The 21,782-nt window shown below is 41.2% G+C and overlaps 3 protein-coding genes across 3 annotated transcripts in view; 1 reads left to right on the top strand and 2 right to left on the bottom strand.

The window, feature by feature from the left end:
- LOC127370934 (uncharacterized) overlaps positions 1-8,341 on the bottom strand; it is a 55,934-nt gene extending 47,593 nt beyond the window's left edge. The window contains exon 1 of the mRNA XM_051413438.1: positions 8,315-8,341. The gene's annotated coding sequence lies outside the window, so the exon portion shown is untranslated. The remainder of the gene's footprint in view (positions 1-8,314) is intronic.
- LOC127370105 (uncharacterized) overlaps positions 1-21,782 on the bottom strand; it is a 72,640-nt gene that overhangs the window by 31,021 nt on the left and 19,837 nt on the right. The gene's annotated exons all lie outside the window — the stretch shown is intronic.
- The window catches only part of LOC127370933 (beta-centractin-like), an 8,615-nt gene continuing 862 nt past the window's right edge, over positions 14,030-21,782 (top strand). The window contains exons 1-9 of the mRNA XM_051413437.1: positions 14,030-14,163; positions 15,281-15,533; positions 18,970-19,095; positions 19,176-19,304; positions 19,970-20,110; positions 20,198-20,290; positions 20,390-20,555; positions 20,673-20,734; positions 20,837-20,862. Of these exons, the coding sequence (XP_051269397.1) occupies positions 14,030-14,163; positions 15,281-15,533; positions 18,970-19,095; positions 19,176-19,304; positions 19,970-20,110; positions 20,198-20,290; positions 20,390-20,555; positions 20,673-20,734; positions 20,837-20,862 (1,130 nt within the window). The remainder of the gene's footprint in view (positions 14,164-15,280; positions 15,534-18,969; positions 19,096-19,175; positions 19,305-19,969; positions 20,111-20,197; positions 20,291-20,389; positions 20,556-20,672; positions 20,735-20,836; positions 20,863-21,782) is intronic.

Here is a 21,782-nt window from a genome sequence, read left to right as displayed (position 1 = left end):
ATCACATTTGAGTTTGATTACATTTATTGTTTGATTACAAATGCTACGTACAACAAACTATATAATATATAATATATATAATATAATTTACACTGAACAAAATTATAAACGCAACACTTTTGTTTTTGCCCCCATTCATGATGAGCTGAAGTCAAAAGGGGGTCCGGGGGTATCCGGAAACCAGTCAGTATCTGGTGTGATCACCATTTGCCTCACGCAGTGCAACACATCGCATAGAGTTGATCAGGTTGTTGATTGTGGCCTGTGTTGGTCAACTCCTCTTCAATGGCTGTGCAAAGTTCCTGGATATTGGCAGGACCTGGAACACGCTGTCGTATACGCCGATCCAGAGCATCCCAAACATGCTCAATGGGTGACATGTCCGGTGAGTATGTTGGCCATGCAAGAACTGGGATGTTTTCAGCTTCCAAGAATTGTGTACAGATCCTTGCAACATGGGGCCGTGCATTATCATGCTGCAACATGAGGTGATGGTCGTGGATGAATGGCACAACAATGGGCCTCAGGCTCTCGTCACAGTATCTCTGTGCATTCAAAATGCCATCAATAAAATGCACCTGTGTTCATTGTCCACAACACACGCCTGCCCATAACCCCACCGCCACCATGGGCCACTCAATCCACAATGTTGCCATCTGCCCTGTACAGTGAAAACCAGGATTCATCCGTGAAGAGAACACCTCTCCAAAGCGCCAGATGCCACTGAATGTGAGCATTTGCCCGCTCAAATCGGTTACTGACGACGAACTGCAGTCAGGTTTAGACCCGGATGAGGACGACAAGCATGCAGATGAGCTTCCCTGAGACGGTTCCTGACAGTTTGTGCAGAAATTCTTTGGTTATGCAAACCGATTGTTCCAGCAGGTCCGCTTGGCTGGTCTCAGACGATCTTGGAGTTGAAGATGCTGGATGTGGAGGTCCTGGGCTGGTTTGGTTACACGTGGTCTGTGGTTGTGCGGCTGGTTGGATGTACTACCAAATTCTCTGAAACGCCTTGGGAGACAGCTTATGGTAGAAAAATGAACATTCAATTCACAGGCAACAGCTCTGATGGACATTCCTGCACTGTGTTGCACTGCGTGAGGCAAATGGTGATCACACCAGATACTGAGTGGTTTCTGGACCCCCCAATCGGGTGAAACTGCACATTTTTGAGTGGCCTTTTATTGTGGCCAGTCTAAGGCACACCTGTGCAACACCCATGCTGTCTGATCAGCATCTTGTTATGCCACACCTGTGAGGTGGATGGATTATCTCGGCAAAGGAGAAGTGCTCACTAACACACATTTTGACAGATTTGTGAACAATATTTGAGAGAAATAGGCCTTTTGTGTACATAGAGAAAGTCTAGAGTTCAGCTCATGATGAATGGGAGCAAAAACAAAAGTGTTGCGTTTATAATTTTGTTCAGTGTAAGTATATATAAAGACTTTATATTTCAGTGGGTTTTTACAAAATGTTTATCACTTTATACTGAGTTCATAATAAAAGAGTTTATTTAATATAACTTAGCTAAAGCTGCTGGTGTGTATGGAAGCCCATTTCTGCCAATGTGATGGAGAAAGAATAATCTAAGTCATTATAATAAGAAACTTGCTAAGTTATTATTTTGAGATACAAATTCATCATTTTGAGGAAGTTTCTCATTATAATGACTTAGATTCTTCTTTTTTCATCACATTGGCAGAAATAAGCTTCCATACATATTAAACAAACAGTGCATTTCACAATTAAAGAAGACAAAGTTAACAGAACTTTAGTTGAAGAAAGGTGAGTTTGATTTGTTGGATTTGAACTTTAAATGTTGATAGCTAATAATATTATTTATATTACGTTTTTACTCACACGAGATGAAGCAATAGTGGGAAACTAAAACCATAATATGGGAATAAATCAGGAATTAGTCACAGCCGATGTGATTATTGATTTTATGTTATTAACTGTAACTGTGCACACATGACGCAGTACGCACACAGAATGTATGGTCACATTTCTTGGTGGGTTTAATTTCTTTTATTTTGGTAAATTGTTGAACCTTTCAACTGAAGGAGCTGCATAACTTCCTGTGAGGTGTGTTTTCACCTATGGACAGTAGGTGGCAGCGCTGTGGAATATTTCACAGTATATTTTAATATTCTAATGTATGAGTGTAAAACCAGAGATTAGGATGAATATTGAGCAGATTATTTCCTGTTAATATTGATCAGAGTTTTCCTGATCTTTTTAATCAATTCTCTGTCTGAATTGTTTATTTTTGTTATTAATAATCATAAATACTTAATAGGCTCCTTTTTTAGGAAAATTTGGTTTCTTAAACCCCTTAAAATCAATAACTAGCTAGTTAATATTAACTAGTTTATTAGAATGCATATTTGGGGAATATTAGCTCTTTATTAGTCATTTTAAGTCACATATAAATGCATTATTCTGCATATTCTACAACTACTAGGCCTTTTATTAAGAGTTTTCCCTCAATAACCTCCTAATGACTGCTGGTTGATTGTCAGTGAAGAAGTTGTTGGACATGAATTATGATCTTAATAATCTTTCTCAGTATGAGCCTTATAAGGTGGAACCACAATAATACTCATTGTCCTTTAATAACACTTAATAAATATGGTCTGTTCTTATGTAACAAAACTACAATAGTGTCCAAATGACTCTTAATGACATCTTTCTAACTCAGAATATCTTCCTCATTAACAGGGAGTAACAGATTACATGTGACTGAGTAATCAGGATAAAAAAACAATGTAATCAGATTACAGTTACATGTATTAAAATATGGACTATTACAACAATATTAAAATACATCAGTTTTTCTTTAAAAATACTCTGAGCAGAGGACAAACTGTTGATGATAAAATACTGGTTTCCATTTTATTTCCATTAAATTGTTCTGTTGTCTTATAGGATACATCGATACTTCTTATTGATATTTATTTTCTTTATTTGCATATTTGCTGTTCAAGTAAAACTCTGATACTTGGATTCATTTACCGACTATTTGAACAGGTAATCAGTAACTGTATCAGATTACATTAAAGTAATCCTCCAACCCTGATAAAGTGTTACTCTGTATATATTATATAGCAGTGAGACGTTTACTGAGACTTCAACAATAAATCTCAACCTCGTACTGACTGAAAAGCACTTTAGAAAAAGCTTAAATACTCAGAGAAAGTAAAGAAAATGTGGTGTAAAGTGAAAACTAGCAGCTGACACAATGTTCAGATTCTCAGTGGATCTTTATTGGTTGCAAGCGAGAGCCATCATCAGCATTACACAGATGTGAGTGAGGAGAGGCAGTCTGTCCTCAGTTCTTGGAGCACTTTGAGATAACACACATTAACTGGAGCCAACAACAGGATGTTCATGAGTTCACTGCACGTGTTATTGGACCTTTCTTCTCTTCCTTTCTCCTCCTTAAAGTGCTCCACACAAACATCCCGCTGACAGAAGACACAGGAAGAGGTACAGTATCAACCCCCTCCAGGATCAACTCCTTTATAATGAGTTGACTTGGATTTAGTTTCCCAACAGCTTAAACATTGTGATATCATGGTGGATATATCAGACACATCTATTCATAGCAGCAAAAGCATAATCATACTGAAGAACACATGATAATAAGAGGAATATCCCTCAGAAAGCAGAAAACAACAGGACCCCACTGTGTTTAGTCTGTGATATAGGGGAGGGAGGGAGCTGTTGTACCCCACATTAACCACCAGGGGGCGTCCTCACTCCATTTAAAGGCAGAGCTGTTAGCTGTGTCCCAGTTGTTTACATGGCAGAGAAAAGCTTCACTTACTTTACAAACTCATATTTTTACACTAAACATATGAAAATAAACAAGAACAGCTGAAACTATCAGACAGTTCATTGATTGACAGGAAATTAATCAGCAACTATTTTTAATTTTTAATGTAAAAACATTTCATGGTTCCAGCTTGGTTCCAATTTGCTGCTTGTCCTTTAAATGACTGTAATAATTGAAATAATTGTAATAATTTTGGACTGTTCATTGTGAAGGTGTCACTTTTAGAGAGAACAGGAAGTAAAACACACACACACACACACACACACACATTATTGGTACATTAGAGGCTGATGAATAAAGCAGTAACAGCAGCAGTAATAAATGGTTAATAACACACTATCATATATTAATTAGCAGATATGCACTCAGTGGTACTTTATTAGGAACAGCTGTAAAATCTAATGCAGTCCAATACAACAGCTCAGACATAAATTCTACATTAACAGATCAATAATGTTCAGGTTTGACTGACACTGTCAGAGAGCATTAATGTAAATATATGATTATTATTAAGGTTGTAGTCTGCAGTGTTGTACTGGACGACATCATACTGAGAGCTCACAGTGACGCTGGAACTTACTTCATCAGCTCTTTACCAACTGTTAGTTTACTGAACCCGTAACTCAGCGCTGCCAGGACTCCTTTATCTTTATCCACTCGTCTTTTCATCTCTTTCAGTTTCTGGACCTTCTCTGTGTCTCCTTTCTCCTTAATCTTCTCAATCAGGAAGTCCAAGTGGACAAGAGTGGACAGTGAATCAGTATGCTCCAGTTTGACAACATGCTGGAAGGACTCTTCCAACCACTGATCTTTATCTTTCTGAAGTTCTTCTGTTTTCTTCTTTAGATTTACCAAAATGCTCAAACAGCTCTCTCTTCCTGTCTTGTTCTTTTCATACTTCTCTTTCATTTGTTTCTTGGTCTTCCGAACTCTTCTTGTCTTGTTCACATAGATCCACTCTTCTTTCACATGATCTGATGCAGGACACTTGCATGAAGTACAGCGGCCACCTTTCATGATCCAACATTTTTCTGGACTCGTGGTCATTGTACATCCAGGATAGTGACAGTTCTCTTCACAGACTGTACAGCAGACAGCTCCTTCATAAAATGATTTCGACCACTTAAACCACCAGCCGCCTTCGATCTCTTTTCTTTCTTTGTACGTCTCCTCAACTTCTTTAGTGAAGTTCTCATTGTTCTTCATCTCTTGTTCATATTTCTTCAGAGCTTCCTCAGTCTGTTGGATTTCTTTCTGTTTTACTTCAATATACTCAACTCTCTCTTTCAGGTTCTGGATGCAGGCTGTCAGTCTGATTCGTCTCTTCAACACTTCAACAGTTTCTTTCAGGTTCTGAGGTTCAGTTTCTTTCAGGAAGTCAGTGAATTGGCAGATGTGGTTCGCTGTTAGGTCCCATGCATATTTTAAAGCAAACTGAGTTTTCTTTTTTCTCTGCGTGCTCTGGCAGTTGTTGAACAGGAAATAAACCGGCTCATTGTCCTCATCTTTAGCACATTTAATGTTTGCATCTTCTAGAGCTTGAAGAACATTTTCAGGTGGCAGACCATCTGAGTGAGTGATGAGGGCAACAATGTTCTTCTCCACATCTTTTCCAAACAGAGACATCACTGAATCAAAGATGTACCTCAGTCGGTCACTCAGCACCAGACCCACTGCATTGATCTCATGGACTCCGTCCTCTGAGTGGAACAAGTCGAATAATCTTCCTCTGACTTTTTCATCATGTTCAATCCCTCTGGTATCTCCGTATCCAGGAGTATCGATGATGGTCAGAGAGTAGGGCAGAGTTTTATCTTCAAAACCAAAGATCTGATAAACGATCACATCTGATGTCTGACTCTCTGACTGCCTTCTCTTCTTCTCCTCTACGATCTGAAACCAGACATTGTCCTCCCACTTCACTCCCATGGTGTAGTTGACCAGAGTGTTGATCAGAGTAGATTTTCCTGCTCCTGTTTCACCAACAAGTAAAATGGTTCTGTTTGTCTTGTTCAGATTTTTTTCACCAAGAGTCATTCTTCTTATAGTTCCAATCTTCTCTTTCTTTGGTTTCAGCTGGTAGACAGCGGGAGATCCTGATTGGATCAGAGCACTTTTAGAGATGATGTCATTATATTTGTATGAGATGCTCCTGTAGAAAAGTAAAGACACAAATTCAAAACTCACTGAACATAGAATGAAATACATAAAATCACCCTAGTTGCTGTCTTAATAAAACCCTTTTAGTCTCACAGTAAAGCAGTTCAGTGTCTTTATACCACAGACACCAAGAATTCTGCATTATGAATATCTGTCATTAATTCCTGTTAATGAAGATTATAACCAGACTCCTCTGATGCAGCTGTTTATTCTAAATTAATCCATCAGACACAAACTATTTTACCTGGTTGGTTTGAAATCATTTTGAGATTTGGACTAAACAAACATTGTAAAGGTGTCACTTTGGTCAATTCTGATGATATTTCTCATAATTTTCTGAATTTTAACAATCAATTGATTATTGAGAAGATATTCATTAGTTGCAGTTTGATACAAAATACACACACACACACACACACACACACACACACACACACACACACACACACACACACACAGTATGGGTACATTAGAAGCTGATTAATAAAGCAGTAATAGTTAAACTACCGCAGTCATTCAGTCGAACATAAAGCACATTACATCCTGAAATGAAACTCCGCTATCAGCTCACTCACCACCAGGTGATCACTTCAAGTCTGGTTCTTGGTAAACAAGAGGCCATATTTTAATGACAGAAGAGTAAGTGATGAAAAATGGTTTGGTGAAACAGTTTCTATGATTGTTACATCATGTAGTAAAATGTGGTTCTGCACCGTGATACGATTCAGGAATAAAATAAGAAACTGCATAAAAAGGCTGGAAAAGAGGTCATGATGACTGGTTGTAATGAGTAATCTGACATCTATACATGTACACACACAACTGAAATGTTAAACGTAACTATTGAAAAGCACAGTGACCAGGGAGGAGCGAGTATGTAGTTGTCTCAGCTGTCTGTGGGTCAGTATTGATCTCATAATCTGAACCTCTTCTGACTGATTCCACAATGATCCTTACTGCCTGCAGTCAAACAGCAGGTGAGCTAAATATACAAGAACTCACTGATCATGACACAGTGTGTTTATACATTGTTAGACGGGTCGCTTTAGAAAAGAAATCGGGGCAGTGTACCTCTTTCTCCAGGCACCAATACACCACTGATTAATCCATACATGATACTGTAATGTTAGTATTACTCACGTTGCCATGGTAACAGCTTCACAGGAGCTGGAGGATGGAGCAGTTTATTAGTTATCTGGAAGAAAGAAAAACAAGTCAGTAAAATTCACTGTAATTGAATGTAAACAGATATTTGAACCAATATTTTAGTCACATCACCACCTGAACTGAGTTCAGACAGAGACAGATATACAGGATACTGAGAATTACAGCTATGAAACCAACAACAAGGAACTGGTTAAAACCAACTCCACCCTCATCTAACAACTGAAGGTCAAATGTAAACAGCATTTCAGAAATGGAAAGAATAAATTATAGAATCAGACATCAAGAACTGGAATATTTGTAATGATGGAATAACAGCAATTAATGTAATAAACATAGAGTATAAAACAGATTTAATTTACTGTAAGATTATACACTGTTTAATTACACCATAACTATGGTCATTACTGTTTATTTCACAGTGTGACTGTGAGATTATTATTTCTCAACAGAAAACAGATTCACATTTCACAGATGGAGGGATTAGCAACATGTTTCACAGTCAAAAATATTCACATTATACGTTAGAGTAACAAAGGAAATATTATCTGTCTGTCTGGAAGGAAGAAATTCTTCAGAATTGTTGGATTCTTGAAATTCACAACATATTAAACATCATGATAAACAAAATAATCCACAATAAAACAGAAGAACTGTTCAAACACAATGGGCTCTCAATAAAAACCAACTACATGCCTCCGTAACCACAGTATTTATGATTAAATTCATCAATGGACATAATTGTGTCTAATTTAAGATCTTTCTCAGATTATTTCTCACCCAAGGTGTACAGAAAGAAAATACATATATTACATTTTGAATTATCAGTCTTTCCACTCCGTTTGGTTGATTTTGAATATGATAACTTAGTTCATAGTAAAGAAAACCCAACAGCTGGAATCAAGTAACAGACACACATTATCAACACTCGCCAGGTAGTTCACTTTACTCCTTTACTTTTCTCCAACAATCTCCTTTTCTGTCTGGCCTCTGTATAAATATGAAGTAGAATCATAGAGCTCTGGGTGGGTGGGTTATCATGTAAGATAGCATTACCAGTTATTAGTTATATCAAATACACGTTTCCTCATGCATTTATCTGGTGATAATTCCTCATCTTAAGTATTTAATCATTCCCGTTCTTACCTGCTGTTGCTTCAGGAAGCTCTGCTGATGCTGAGGAGACAGAAGGAACAGAGAACAGCTTTATATCAGCTGAGAGGGTGGAGGGTCTGTGCTCACGATTTCACAGGAACAGTATCAGAGACAGGAAGGGAGTTCCTTTCACTTTCAATATGAGCTGTCTGGTGGTAAAGATATTCAGTTTCATTCAAAGCTGCTTTTAGCTGATTTCAATGATTTCAGATAAATGGTGACACTTTTGACAGACGTCAATAAAACAGGCGGTGAAGGGAGGGAGGAAAGTGTGCTTTGATAAGATATGGGAGGTCTTTATTGATGCCAAGTGGTATTAAAGTATTGCAGTAAAATATACATATATATATTAGTCAAAGGTCATCAGAGAATATGCAGTTTCTAGTTAGTGCAGATTCGGAGCCCACTAACTTAGCTAATATTAAAATACACTGTACATGTATATATTACACTATACTAACTGCATAATTTTTGGCCAAAACTATATGGGATTATCATAAAGTCGGCTTTCTGCAAATGGGCAGACTCGTGGGTACACATTGGACCAGTTGCCATACAGATTCCTGGAGGTCAAAGTTTAAGGGATCCCTTTTGAAAATCTATAAAACAAAAGCATAATCATACTGAAGAACACATGATAATAAGAGGAATATCACTCAGAAAGCAGAAAACAACAGGACCCCACTGTGTTTAGTCTGTGATATAGGGGAGGGAGGGAGCTGTTGAACCCCACAATAACCATCAGGGGGTGTCCTCCATTTAACCCTCGAGGCACCTTTAAAATTAACATAGAAGTTTGAACCTGGGGACCCAAAATGGTCCTTCATAAAAGTGTAATAAAAATGTCATATATAAATATTTTTTTTCACTTTCACCACATCAAATCTTTTCAACAACTTCAGACCTAACCATAGACATAACGTTTTTATTATTATTTGTTTATGTTTTTTGTCCTTTTTGTTATAAGATTTCATGGGTATTGGCATGTGCGGGTGTTCAAAGTTCAAGGCATAAACCACTGATTTAAGGTACATTTTACATGCATGTGCTCCACATTTGGCGCACTTTTGTCCAAACCCTTCTGCACTGTGGGCACAACACACTGCCTCTGCTTTCTAGAGGGCCCTGGCTATGGCTCCTCCTCCTCCTCTTCCTCCTCCTGACCATGGACCTGGTCCTGGGTTTGTAGGACCAGGCTGGCTGCAAACAGTCCTCTGGGCAAATGGCAGGGACTCTTCATGTGTGGGAGACCACAGGATTTCCCCATTTAATTGGTCTCCATGGAGAGGTGTCATCATCCATTGCCTCTTCCTCTTCTTCCTCCTCCTCCTCCTCTTCCTCCACTGAGCTGCAGGGCCCTGGCAGGAACCTGGCTGTAGTATAGCCTCCTGCAACCCTGCGTCCTCATATGGGGACATAGTTTTATAGTAAAAAGGAGAAATTGAAAATGCACCCCAAACAAAAGCTCAGGTCTCAGGAGGGTAAAAGCGCTTTGAGTGGTCGGAAGACTAGGAAGGTTTTATACAAGTACAGATCCATTTACCATTTACCATTCCAACTATTCTCACACACTTCTAATATTCACCTGCATAAACACGCTATACCAAGTATCCAATAGGAGAGAGGAAGCTCTCTCTTGATCAAGAAAAAACATAAATAGCTCATTTGGCCTTTGATTTGAATTTCTCTCTCTCATTTCTCTCTCTCTCTCTCTCTCTCTCTCTCTCTATTTCTCTCACACAAACACTTTTATATCTCTCCCAACATACCAAGACCATTTTTATGGTGTTCAGTTTTTTTTATTGCCATGCATTTTGCAAGGTAAGAGAACCAGGCCTCCATTGAAACTTTATGTGATGAAGCTCTAATGGTGCGTTCGTTTTGTCTTGTAATCGCGACTTGCAGCTCCAGAGCGACGTCACATCCGTGTTTGAAAACGAGTAACCGCGGGTTTTTGCGTTCTGTTTGGCACACAACACGACGAGCTTGGTTGCAATAGGCAGTTTGGACGTTTCGTAACGTTTATAGTGATTATCTGGTTTACGGTGCACCCACCGCAGATTGCACATGTTCATTACTTATTACACAATCATATCTCACAGTTTGATATCTGAATATTCCGTTTTGATTAACGTTAACGTTACCGTGGTTACTGCTCTGCTTTCTGCTAAAGACTCGGCATTGTTGTCATAGCAACATGGAGCGTCTCTAGCCAATTTCAGCTGCACAAGCTACAAAATAACTAATTAGGCGTATTTAACACATAATAAGACTGTAGTGACTGCCTATAGGCAACAGTATACAGTGCTGTGTGTACGACTTCTTCATTTGGTTACAACAAAGACAAAAGTGCTTAAAATAGTAAAAAACCACAATGTTTACTACATGTGATGCTCGGAGTAGCCATCACAGTATTCTGTGATTTATACTCTATATATTTACCTGTATAATTATTAACTAGAATAGAAATATGTTTACTTGTGCTTACATTGATTATGCTTACATTGATAAAGGGCTGTTAAGGGAATACTAATAACAGAAATAAAGTAATGAATATTAGATGTTTGTATGATGAGATAGCGGTAAACACGGCCTCCGAGGTCAGTGTCAGGAGCTCGTAAAAACAATGATAGAACACAGGACAGACTCCTTCCAGTCGTGAAAAACAACTTAGGTTTTGGCTACCCCATCAACACCATCCTTGGAGTCAAGATACCAAGAGGACAAGGGGTGGAGATTCTACCATCTTGTGCTATGTGTGTTATCTGCAAAAATATAAGAACTGACTTTGTGAACTGGCAGACCTTGTGCATGTCAGGTTAACCGTAGTTGAACCCAGAGCTCTGTAAACTTTGCACATTCTACTGGTGTTAAGAATAAAGCTGATTATTGAGTAAACTAAATCTTCTCCTATTGCTTCATTAAAAGAACACGTGAGGAATGAGTTTTTGAAATACAGCGATTCCTCAACAATTTGGTGACCCCGACGTGATGAAGACGGAGAAGTGAGACAACTAAGTTTTTCTTCACAACGGATGAGAGGACTGAGTGACAGCAAAACTTCGCGGATCCGTATAAAATAAAGGTAAGCAGAAGCCTGTTATAACAAAATTCTGCGATTGGGCATTGTCAAAACTGTTTTGAAGTCACTTGTCATACTCGTCCTAGGCATAGTGTAAACCAGTATAGTGTACAACATAGGGCACGCTCCCTTAAGGAGGTCGCCAATAGGGAACCTGCTGTGAAAGCGCACGAGCAGGTTAGCCCGAGGGTTGGAGTGCTGTGAAGGGTGAAAGGCCTCCACAAAGCACCAGCGGTTTAAAACCCGCCCCGACCTGCCGCATTATATGGGTGGTGGGTAAAAAGGGGTCTAGACGCCCCAGGTCGCTGGTTCCTGTAAGTACCAGAAGAGGGAACTCCGAGAGGGATAAAAAGGAAAACTCGGACTAGCCCAAGGGTTTCAATCCCTGTGACCGTTAAGAGTCGGCACTAAAACAATTTGTACTAGCGAAAAATTAATGCCGGCGGTACAAATAGCCTGAGTTCATACGATATATTGCTTGTGCAAACATTTGAGCATGACAGCTGAGTGTTTCTTAATGTGAAACTGTTAAAAAGGCTGAATCATTGGGATTGTGTATTGTGTGGGTGGGTCCAGGAGTTAAGACTTTTTCGTGAGATTCTCATGAATCTCGTCTAACGCCTGTTCTGTGGGGAAAACGGGTGGTTGGATACGGGAGACGTGTGTCTAAAAAGTGTGTACAAAGCCTGGGAGAGGACCCCTCGAGTGAGACCGGACTGAAAAGATTATTTCAGCCTAGAAGCTTGTCTCAGTGGGTTAGTTGTACAATACTGACCTCTGAGTCATTCACACCAACCCTGTATGTGTTTTAAAGTTTTTACAATGAGTGTGTTGTACCACGTTTTACAGGTTGTTTTTAAAAACTGGAAAAGGAATTTAATAAAGAGAGTGGGGAGAATGGGGGGGCCTCAGTTAGCGCAGTGGGAAGTAGTCAGGGGACAAATGACTAGTGGATTTCCTAAAGATGAACAAGATAAAATGATGAAAGTACATGATGATACATGGACTTGGCTCCAGGAGCAGGGACATGTACCTGGTAACATGGAGAGGGTGAAATTGTTGCCGTATTTAGCTACCGCAGGGAAGACTGTAGTAGACGAGCTAGAAAAGCAGGACACTAGAGTACAACAGGGCTGGCTGGCCAAGATAAAGTGGAAGAAGACTTCAGAGGAGATAGACAAAGAGAGCTTCAGTACACGCGATGTCATTAGCCTGAGCAGCAATAGGAGCACGGACAAAGACTGTGACCACGACTGTGACCAAGACTGCTCCACCTATGGAGCTAGGACCATGGCCCTTATACCCATACCTCGACAACCCTCCTTATGCCATGGACTCTCGCCGTACACAGACTCAGGCCAATTGGATTTAGAGGGGAACGTCTTTGAAGGGACAGTAAAGCAATTTGAAGAGTTACGGGAGATAATAAAGGGGCAGACAAAGGACCTGGATGAAGTTAAAACATACTGGGAGCAACAGCAGGAGAAGATAGCCCAGTTGAAGGCAGAGGTTAAAAAACAGGAAGAAATAAGATGCCCAGTGTCGGTTATAGAGGATACATTCCCTACAGAGAAGCTGGAACACCAGAAGGGGGGGAGTGAGAGAGAGGAAGATAGGAGAAGTACTGTGGGGACTGACGCAGAGCAGCACAGGGAGCAAAAGCAGCGCGAAGGGGGGGAGAAAAATCAGACAGGGAGTCCAGCAGGACCATTCCAGGCAAAGATAGACAGGAGAATAGCAGAGAGTGGCGGGGGGGGGTACGAAACCGATGAGGAGGAGATCACATATGGAGAGGGGGAAGAAGAAAGGGGGAATACGAGCAATACCTGCAAGTATGTGATGCACAGATGTCAGGGCAGCTAGTCATATACCACAACCAGCCAGAGCAAGATATATCACATATATATATTTGCACATTTTGTTGGATTAAGCATTTATTTAATGTCTATATTTGCACATTGACCAGTATGTTTATTTATTTGACTGTTTTTCATAGTTGTGTTGACCTCTTTATAAAGGTTAAAGGTTACGTTTAAAATAAAAGTATTTAAACTCAGCCTTTTTTTCTCCTGGTCCTCATTTAGAATAGGTTAAAAAAACGAATCGATAATTATCGATATCGACTGATATGAAACACTTATATCGTGATACATTTTTCAGCCATATCGCCCAGCCCTAATAGGGGTCCATCACCCATGCTGTCGGTTTTGATACACAACACACGCTCACATACACAAAAGCACCCATCCCAACATGTTAAAATCGGTCAAAAAAAGGGAAGCGTAGTGCAACTGCCATCACTTGCAATGCCACTCATCGCCAAGAGCAATGGAAATACAGTGTATCAACCATTCTCATTCACAGACATGAATTGCATTTTAGAGAAAATGCCAGCACCCACAGAGGGGGGGCCACAAATGGATGGATAAATTCAGCCAGCTAACAAATGGCTGGGATTTATGTATAACCCTAACCCTAACAACTAGAGAATGAGCGCCGTAAGCTAACTGAAGCTAAGAAAATAACAAAATCAAACACTCAAATGTTACAGCAGCCTACAGCAGAGTCCCAGCAGGGTCAGGTACAGCAGCAGCCGATGGCTCCCCCTGCGCCGGCGTACCCGCATGTGCAGCACATGTATGCTCAACCTCCACGACAGATGGAAAGGGGAGGGTTTAGAGCGGGAGGGCGGGGAAGAGGCATGGCACCACAACAACCCTGTGGTCTATGCTGGATCTGTGGTCAACCAGGTCACTGGGCAAGACACTGCCGAATAGATACACCACCCCAAAATGACTACCCACAACAACCAGGGTATGGTCCACCACAGCAGGGATATGGCCCACCACCACGTGACGTACGTCACCAAGCTCCAAATACTGCTGCAGCCCCTAGAGGACAATACCCCTCCCTAGGTGCCCGCAACGACCATGACTTGTATCCAATCCCTGACTGGGTAGAGTAGGTCCCCATGACCACCAAGAACAATGACGAGGCCCAGGAACCTCTGACATCGGGGAGCCAGGTGCGGTCTCATTCACAGATGCTTTTAGATCAAGACAACACACCGGGCGCTATAGGGCAGTGGGTGGATATCTACTGGGGGTTGGTGCTGCCAGAGACGTCGAAAGGGGGTGGTGTAAATTCATTGTACACAGACTGGAAGCCGTGGTTGCATATGCTGAATCCCTATGCCCCTCCCCCTGATCCTCTCCATATCACATTGTTTTATGATCGGGATGAAACTTGGGTGTATCATGAGGCATTTATGGCCGTGGAGGGTGCGGGGGCTCAGGTGGAGACCAAGTGTTTGTTTGCAGGACCAGAAGGGATAGCGGCTGTAGTAGAACTGAATGATGAGTTGGATGTTTCTGAAAAACCCAATGGGGTGCTTTTTCAGAAAAAGGGGGGTGGGAGACAAGTTCTGACCTATGCAAGCGTCACACTAGATGCAACAGAGAACAGACACCCACCATGCATGAGATATGCTGCAGGGGTCGCAAAAGTTTTGAACAAAACAGCACACATTGTAATGGGACATGCAATACAAACACATAGTGTGGTAGCGTATGTAAACTCACAGGCATTCACCATGACATCACTACGACAGACGAGACTGGAAAGAACTTTAACTGCACCCCACATAACATTCACACATGAAGGCATAAACATGGCAGGCAGAGTTTTTGAAATCCAGAGATTCCTCAACAGTATTCATGGGAAAAGCATTATTAAACGGCCACAGTCTCCAATGAAACTACCCAACAAGGCACTCCTACTCAACAGCAGGAGACTGTGCTTATGGACATCAAATCTCTCAAAGCAGAAAGGTTAGAGCGACACAGGTAAGTCATTGAAGGCATCGCACACATCAGGACGGATCTGGACGCTATCAAGGGGCGACTAACCACTGCTGAAAGCCGTATTAGTGACACAGAGGATGCAACAGCGCAGCTCACATCCAAGGTAACTGATCTGGAAACAAAAGTGAAATCGCTCACTGAGAAGAACGAGGACCTGGAGAATCATCTCATCGGCCTGTCAGAAAACACAGAGGGGAAGGATGCTGAGACTTTCCTGGAGAGGTGGCTCCCGGACGTCCTCGGAGCAGAGATTTTCCCCACACCTGTGAGGATTGAGCGGGCCCACTGCATTCCGACCGGTCCTGTAAAATCTAGGAGCCCAGCCTCACCTCCCAGGCCCCTGATAATGAAGTTTTTAAACTTCAAATACAAAGTTCGTGTGATGAAAGCCGCACAGGAAAAAGGCAAGGTTATGCACGAAAACAGGCAGGTTAAGTTTTTTTCTGACTTTTCAGCTGAAGTGCAACGCCAGAGAAAAGCATATGATACGGTGAAGCAGAGGGAATCCAATACGGTCTGCAGTTTCCTGCTAAGCTCCGCATCACACATGGCGGGAAGAACATTACTTTTCAGACTCCTCAGGATGTACACACGTTCCTCCAGAATAAAAACTAAGAGTGATGCCCAGAGGGAGTTTAATAAATAGATATCTACACAAGGTGACCATAGCCCGGGAGTTTGTGGACACTGATCCTGTTCTGTTTCTCAGCAAGAGCTGCGTATGATGTGACGTTCAAGGTACTCCTGGAAAACTTGTTTTCAGAAACTATATTTCGTTTACTCCTGTCAATCTGTGTTTATCACCTTCTGAAGATAATACATTAGGGATGGTAACGAGGAGATGGCCAGGGTGGACTATGAAAAGACGAAAGGTTGTCACTAACTGACTACTTCAGGTGTTAAGGTAACTAATCCGCACCAGTTTAGTTCTCTGTTTGTGTATCTAAGTGTAAGAGTCTGTTACATGTTAAGTACACCCAGATTGTACAAAATAGTCATTTTATAGTCATTGAGATGTGAGTCACCTGAGAGGACAGTTGAGTAATAGATTATACTATCTAAATAATATAACCTGATTATTTAAGGAGAGTTCTCCTATTTTTTGATAATTGGGTGTTGACAAACTATACTATTCAATGTTAAAAGAATGTTGTCACATACAAAAGGGCCATTAAACAATTGAGACTGATGGTCAGGGATAAATGGTAGCAGAGGTAAGTTAATTTCACGTATAGTAGCTCCTCTGTGTAGGAGCAATAAGAGCCAAGGAAATTGGTATATTAATCTGGTTTTGACTGTAGAATAGAAAGACAGTCAGTAGTTGTTAGTATAAAGTTTTGTTGTTTATGCAGGTTCTTGCAAATGTTCAGTATCTTTTCAATGTTTTTTTTTATTATTCTACCTTGTTTCCTTGCTTTTCCTGTGACTTTGATATTACAAGCGGTGATACAGAAATACAAACTCAGGATTTTCCCCACTAACAGAATGCTCTTTAAATTGCTCCATGACTAGTAACCAATTATGTAAAATATCATCATGGAATGTGGCCTGGGCGGACTGGTGAAATTAAAACAAGTGATGTCTAGGCTTAAACACCTGGGATCAAAAATTGTGTTTCTTCAGGAGACACATTTAAGTTCAGGTGAGGTTATCAGGATAAGAAGGAGATGGCAGGGACAGGTTTTTACTGCTAATTATTCATCCATCCCCTTTCAAATAAATACCACCACTCTGGACCCTGGGGGAAGATTTATCATTCTACAAGGGAATTTATTTGGCCAATATCTTAATTTAGTTAATGTCTACGGCCCTAATAAATACGATCCACAATTTTATAACAACATTTTTCTAACACTTTCATCATTAAGAGGGGAAATTATTATGGGTGGGGACTATAACTGCGCATTGAACCCCAATATTGATCGAAATGGTAATCAAGACTCCTCCCACAATCAATCTAGGAAAGTAATCCTCAACTTTATGGATGAGCTGGGCCTGTGTGATGTCTGGAGGGAATTTAACCCAGATAAGAGAGAATTCTCCTGCTATTCAGCAACTCATAAAACGTTTTCACGACTAGACTTCTTTTTGATTTCTAGGACTTCACTCTCTTATGTTGAGAAATGCTATTACAGTAGCATAATAATTTCTGACCATGCTACAGTGTCTATAGAATACAGTACTTCGAAAGAATTCCGCGGACCTCCCAGATGGAGATTTGATACCAAGTGGCTACTGGACCCAGAGTTTATCCGCTTCATTGACCAACAGATAGAATTGTTCTTCCAGGTCAACTCGTCTGAAACTTTACCCTTAGTTAGATGGGAAGCTTTTAAAGCTCATATCAGAGGGCAAATAATTAGCTATTCCAGTTTTAAATCTAAACAATTCAAAAACAAAATGTTGGAAATTGAAAAAGAAATTAAATCATTAGAAAGTGAAATCATAATTAAGAAAAAGTATACAAAACAGTTTTCTCGATAGGCTTGAGTTCCCCACTCTTTCCCCTGAGGACCAAGAAATCCTGGACAGGCCAGTGGAGCTTTCAGAGTTACAGGAGGCCCTCGCGTGCATGAAGGGGGGGAAAGCGGCGGGCCCTGATGGGCTCCCCATCGATTTTTACAAAACCTTTAGAGATAAGCTGCTTCCTCCTCTTTTAAATATGTTTGAAGAGGCATTCAGAGCCAACTCCTTGCCACCTTCTCTTTCCAGAGCCCTTATTACGAACATCCTGAAACCTGGTAGACCGCCATTTAAATGTGACTCCTACCGACCCATATCACTCTTGAACTCAGATACTAAACTCATAGCTAAAACCATAGCACTAAGGCTAGAACAATACCTGCCAGATCTTATACATGTAGATTAAAACTTAAAAAAATTATATCTGATATTATATCTGTCAAACTGCCTGTTTGCCCTCGGGTATTTATCCTAGGACTAGTTCCAACTGAGTTAGGAGTGTCAGGTGCGAATAAAAAGATTGTCATTTTGTGCTCACTTCAGGCTAAACACTGTATAGCAACTTCCTGGAAGAGCACTGAGCCTCCCTGAGTTAAACACTGGTTTAAAAGCCTATCCAACATTCTGGCCATGGAGAAACTGACTTATGCCACCAAAGGAAAAATACAGAGCTTTTTTAAGCTATGGGGACAATTCATTGAATTTCTTGAAAGTCACCGATCAAGAAGTTGAATACTTGTAAAGGACAGTGAAGTATATAAGAAAATGTGATATTCAACACAACAGCTACATAAGAATTGCAAGGTAATAATTTCATTTTTATTATCATTCTCCCTCTTCTGTTTTTTTTTTCTCTTCAGTGTTATGTTCTTTTTGTTTTTTCTTTTCTTTTCTTTTCTCTCTAAATATGGGCATGCAATCCCTCATTAATGTATGTGTCAAGTTAATTATGAAAATCCAATAAATATAATTAAAAAAAAATACACCTTACAACAGAGGGGATCATGGCGTTTTAAAAATAAGAATAAAAAACAAATCCTGGCCAAGTTTCATACAATTAGCCTTTAAAATGATATTTTGAGAATCAAACAAACAAAAAGGCAGAATGTACACGTTTGGTCCCCCAAGGTGCCTCGAGGGTTAAACACTGGATGCAAACACTGGTCCGCTCCGGTCTTACGAGCTGCCGTTGTCACATAACTGCCATGTGTCTCTCGTCTTCGTCCCCCGGCGACCAGGAGCACAGGGGCTTGTTGTCGGTGCGGTACCCGATGGAGCACGGGATAGTGAAGGACTGGAACGACATGGAGAGGATCTGGCAGTACGTTTACTCCAAGGAGCAACTGCAGACGTTCTCCGAGGAGGTGAGTGCTCCTCCTCTCACGCAGCACCGTGACGATGAAGGTCGGCAGATCTGACCCGTAACCCTGTTGGTGTCTCACAGCATCCTGTACTGCTGACCGAGGCCCCTCTCAACCCCAGCAAGAACAGGGAGAAGGCTGCGGAGATTTTCTTCGAGAACTTCAACGTTCCCGCTCTCTTCATCTCCATGCAGGCGGTCCTTAGCCTGGGAGTACACAGTCTCTGTGCCTCCTCTTCATCAGCTTCTCCAGTTTTATGTCAACTTCTGCAACTTTTCAGTGGTTTGAGAACCAAAGTGTCACCATTACTGCTGACTTATAGTCGAGTGAGGCTGTGTGCGGTGTACAGTGTGTTACTGTTGTTACACACAGCGTGACAGTCATCTGCTGTACAGTCGATACTGCACCATTATAAAGTCTGTTTGGAGGAAAAACCAACAATAAAACCCTTTTTACTTTATAAACTGCAGATTAATCTACGAGGACTGTAACCAGACACTCAACCTACCTCAAATTTGACAAATTATGATTATTATTATTATTATCATTTATTTCTCAGAAAAACTTTTTACATATTGTGTGTTTACTGTGTATTTATTTCATCTGTTGGACAACTTCACGTGCTGTGGCTCAGGCGGAAGAGCAGGTTGTCCAACTAACAGAAGACTTTACGAGTACATTTCCTGTTTAGCATAAACCCTGTCAGCAGTTCCTTACGCACTCTACCTGCTGTGAACCGGGCTGCTAGCTGATGTTCCTCACTGTCAGTGGACGATTAATTGAGCTCTCCAACCTTTATCGAACACAAACATCCAGACTGATGATGATGATGATGATGATGGTGTGACGATGATGGTGTGACCTCTGTTTCACGCAGGTACGCCACAGGTCGCACCACCGGTGTCGTGTTGGACTCGGGGGACGAGACGTGTCGCGGTACCTCCGCCTGCTGCTGCGCAAGGAAGGCTACAACTTCAACACCTCGGCAGAGTTCGAGGTCGTCCGCACCATCAAAGAAGTAACGGCGCCAGGCGGCAGGCGGGGAGTGTTTTTATTTGACACATGAAGAACTTTATCTAATCCAATGTGTCTCCAACTTTTGCAGAGAGCCTGTTATCTGTCCCTCAACCTGCAAAAGGACGAGACTTTAGAAACAGAGAAGGCTCAGTACGTTCTCCCCGATGGAAGCACTTTAAACGTGAGTCCCTCAGATACTGACGAGGGTTTTGTAAAGATGTTAAAAGGTTGAAAACCTCCCGACCACCAAAAACCCTCTGAACCGCGTCCTCCTTTTCAGATCGGCCCGGCCAGGTTCCGAGCCCCAGAGCTGCTGTTCAGACCCGACCTGATAGGAGACGAGAGCTCGGGGATCCACGAGGTCCTGGCCTACGCCATCCAGAAGTCTGACATGGACCTCAGACGCACGCTGTACTCCACCATAGTATTGTGTGGGGGGATCAAAGGTTGGTGTTAACTTTAGTTTCTGCCAGGGGAGTTAAACCCCCTCCTGCCTCCCATGTAATTCAAACTGGTTGCTATCCTCTCTGTCTCACTGACATTAACACTCTCTGTTCTTTCAGGATTTGGGGAACGACTACTAACTGAAGTGAAGAAGCTGGCACCCAAAGACGTGAAGATCAAGGTGAGTCCAGGTTCTGTGATACGCTGCTGCAGCGGGTCCATATCTGTAGAAATGTGTTTGTGACCTGTGATTGTTTTTCCCGTCCACATTTCTGCTCCCCAGGAGAGGCTCTACTCCACATGGATTGGGTAAGAGTTCAGTTGAGCACCGACCGTGTTTGAGGATGAAATGTGATGTGACAGATAATTTAACTGTCCCGTCTCCCCCTTTTTTTTTTTTTTTCAACTGTTGAAATTTCCATTCCAGACCGAAGATTTAGGTTTTTATTTGATGTCCATTTTGTAGAGTCTTTTTCTGTTTGGGACGTGGATTAGCTCGTACAGAACAAAGGTTTGAAGTGCTACAGGATTATATAGTGCTAGTGTCAGTGAGCAGGTATAAAGAGAACCACTGTATTATAGATCTGGCTGAAACTGCACAGTCACCACCTCGGAGCAAAGTTAATGCGTTTCATTTATCGCCCAACTGGCTGAACTGAAGTCAGCTCTTATGATCTTTTCTGTCATTATTACCAATGAAATGTTTCTACATGAACATGACATCACGTGTTTGTGTTGACGAGGAAGACGTTCGGTCATTTAGTCAGCTTTTGTGTCAGCTGACGGGATTAAAACAAAGTGTAGAAAAATGCCTTGATTTATTATTATTATTATTATTATTAATCCATCGTTGGATTCCACGTTTACAGCAGTCCAGATGCACACTTAAAGGAATTCAATATTTTTCAGCCTGCGTCTCATAATTGACCTTAAGCCCCTCCCCCTTTTGCTCTGCTCCAATAGCAGTTGAGCAAATCTCGGTTAACGTTGAGGCCCCAATACTGTAGGAGGGGGAGTTATTAAGACCCAGGTTGACAAATGCTGCATTTTCCTTTAAGTATTTCTGTGTAACATTCATCTGATATGATAAATGAATATGAATATCTGTCCCCACTTGTCTATTTGAAGCTTTACTCAGATGCATGTCAGTTAGTCGTGTACAGTTAAAGATCTCCGCAGTCGGCCACAGAGACAGGAAGCCGGGCTCTGGAGTCAGAGGGGCCACAGAG

This window comes from Dicentrarchus labrax, unplaced genomic scaffold, assembly GCF_905237075.1.
Source record: "Dicentrarchus labrax unplaced genomic scaffold, dlabrax2021, whole genome shotgun sequence".
NCBI classification, from domain to species: Eukaryota; Metazoa; Chordata; class Actinopteri; family Moronidae; genus Dicentrarchus; species Dicentrarchus labrax.
The sequence above is the reverse complement of the archived record's forward strand: the minus strand, read 5'-3'. Positions and strand labels throughout refer to the sequence as shown.